This window comes from Vigna radiata, chromosome 1 (genome assembly GCF_000741045.1).
Source record: "Vigna radiata var. radiata cultivar VC1973A chromosome 1, Vradiata_ver6, whole genome shotgun sequence".
In the NCBI taxonomy this organism is placed as follows: domain Eukaryota; kingdom Viridiplantae; phylum Streptophyta; class Magnoliopsida; order Fabales; family Fabaceae; genus Vigna; species Vigna radiata.
The window spans coordinates 22,577,016-22,579,091 of record NC_028351.1 but is presented as its reverse complement, the minus strand read 5'-3'; the positions used below and the strand labels follow the sequence as shown (position 1 = coordinate 22,579,091).

Genomic DNA, 2,076 nt, shown 5'->3' with positions numbered 1-2,076 from the left:
TGAGTGGTTGAAGGGTGCAAATTCTATAGTTTTTGTACTGCAAAATTATGCAGTCTCGTTGAGCGAGTGTGTTCTAGCTGAGCGAGCATAACACTTCTCGCTGAATGAGTGTGGTCGCTAAGCGAGTAGAACCCACTATTTCTATTTTCACACAATGACTCTTGGTGGTTGAGTGAGTGGGCTTGCAGACACTTTTATTTAAGCGAGCAGAATTGGTGGCTAAGTGAAAATATCATATTTTCAACAAAGTTCTTATATATTTTCTTAAAGTGAGTTCAATGTATGTGATTGATTGAATGATTGGTTTATAATACTTATTGTGAAACATGAATTGATTATAATATGAATTGGAAACAAGAATATGCATATGGTTTCAAACGGATTGAATGTAAAGGTGAAGCAATATCAATGGTTTGAAAGTTATGAAAGTTAGTTCCAAGGTGTAACTTCGTGGTGTGGTTTCAAGTATCTTTAAAATGAATGCAGGGAGCTCAGTATTGGGGGCTATCCTAACACTCTAATGATCTTTCATTCTCAAGTAGAGAAGATTGAATCATGTGGTAAAGGTAGTAGGAGGTCTTAGTCTAGGTGCTTCTTGGAGGCTTATGACGCAGTATCAAACTAACCTTGTGCAGGTGGTAGGGTGAAATTCATTGGCGGTTTTGGAAAGCAGTAGAGACCACAACAAGTGCACAACCCGCCATAGCTCGGCATTCATTCTAAGTTTGGACAGTTGGTATAGGTTATTGCATATTAAGATGTTTGGGATGGATTAAATTATATATGATTCCTATATGAAATGCTTTAAACTTATGATGTATTGCTTGTATATCTAGCTTATCCTTGTTTTTCTATTGTCTGTCTTTGTATGTTATTTCTCTTTTGCGATGATTACCTATGATGTAAGCTTAGGGAGTCGCCTTTTCAATTACTCTAGCAAAGGTGAAGCAGAGATGTAGATAGGTGGATTTACAAAAATAGATCTCTTCGTTGTAGAAAGTTTATTTTACCTAATTATTCTTTTTAACGTTTTATTTTAATAATTTTATATTATTGAAATAGAGTGTTACAAAAACAATATCTTAATTATACAGAAGAAGTATTTTCATGATGTTCACCATTTTGTAGAATTAAAGTAATATATTTAAAAAAAATTACATCATCATTGTTCGTAATACAATAAAAATAGTATATAATGTAATATAGTTATAATTATAAAGAAATCATACATACTTTAAAAGGATTGCCTTTTACTTTTTTCAAAATTTTAAACATATCAATAACTAAATCTGAATTAAAAATTTTAACTATTTTTTACTGTAAAATAATTATATTGTCTTCAAGTTATCTTTTATTTTATTTTGTAATTTTGTTTTGACAATTTTTGATATTTTCGCTATAACTTTAGGCAGAGGAGGAGAAAGTGTTAAAACAGTGGATATAATACAAATCATGTGCAGGAACAAGAAAGATTTGATGACATTTGTCCCATTAATAATTTTTCTACAGTGCATCAGAAACTGTCTTTTGATTCATAAATTTCCATCATACATATAGTGACATTTGCTTTTGGAAAAATACATAGTTACAAGCAAAAAGGTGCAGGTGACATTGAATCAGCATAACCTCTCCCTTAAAACATGGGTTATCATGCTATTTCACCTACTCCATGTTGACTTGACTTATTCATTACATGAGAGGGCAAAGGAAAGTTCTAGAAATACTAAGGGTACTTACTATTTACCAAAGGCTCTTGTCTTGAAAGAACCTTCAATCTACGTAGGATCAAAATAAAAGTACAAGCACTTGACAATATTATCATTGCTACAATATCAACTCATTTTGCTTCCAATTATGTTCCTTTTGAACCCATGAGAGGATATTTGGTAATAACTCAAATGGTGGGGTTGCTCCTGAATGATCCAAGAGCCTTAGCAGCACCTGCTCTCAAGATGAATTGGTGGTAGAAGGCTGCAATGGCTGCTCCAATGAATGGTCCAACCCAGAAGATCCACTGAACAAACATCAGGAACAAGATTATATCAGACAATAGTGGCACCAATTTTTTATCCTTTG

General features: G+C 32.9%; 1 protein-coding gene across 1 annotated transcript in view; it reads right to left on the bottom strand.

Annotated features, from left to right (window-relative positions):
• Window positions 1-1,491: 1,491 nt before the first annotated feature.
• The window catches only part of LOC106771772 (aquaporin PIP2-2), a 21,481-nt gene continuing 20,896 nt past the window's right edge, over window positions 1,492-2,076 (bottom strand). The window contains exon 4 of the mRNA XM_014657774.2: window positions 1,492-2,014. Within this exon, the coding sequence (XP_014513260.1) occupies window positions 1,895-2,014 (120 nt within the window). The 3' untranslated portion in view covers window positions 1,492-1,894. The remainder of the gene's footprint in view (window positions 2,015-2,076) is intronic.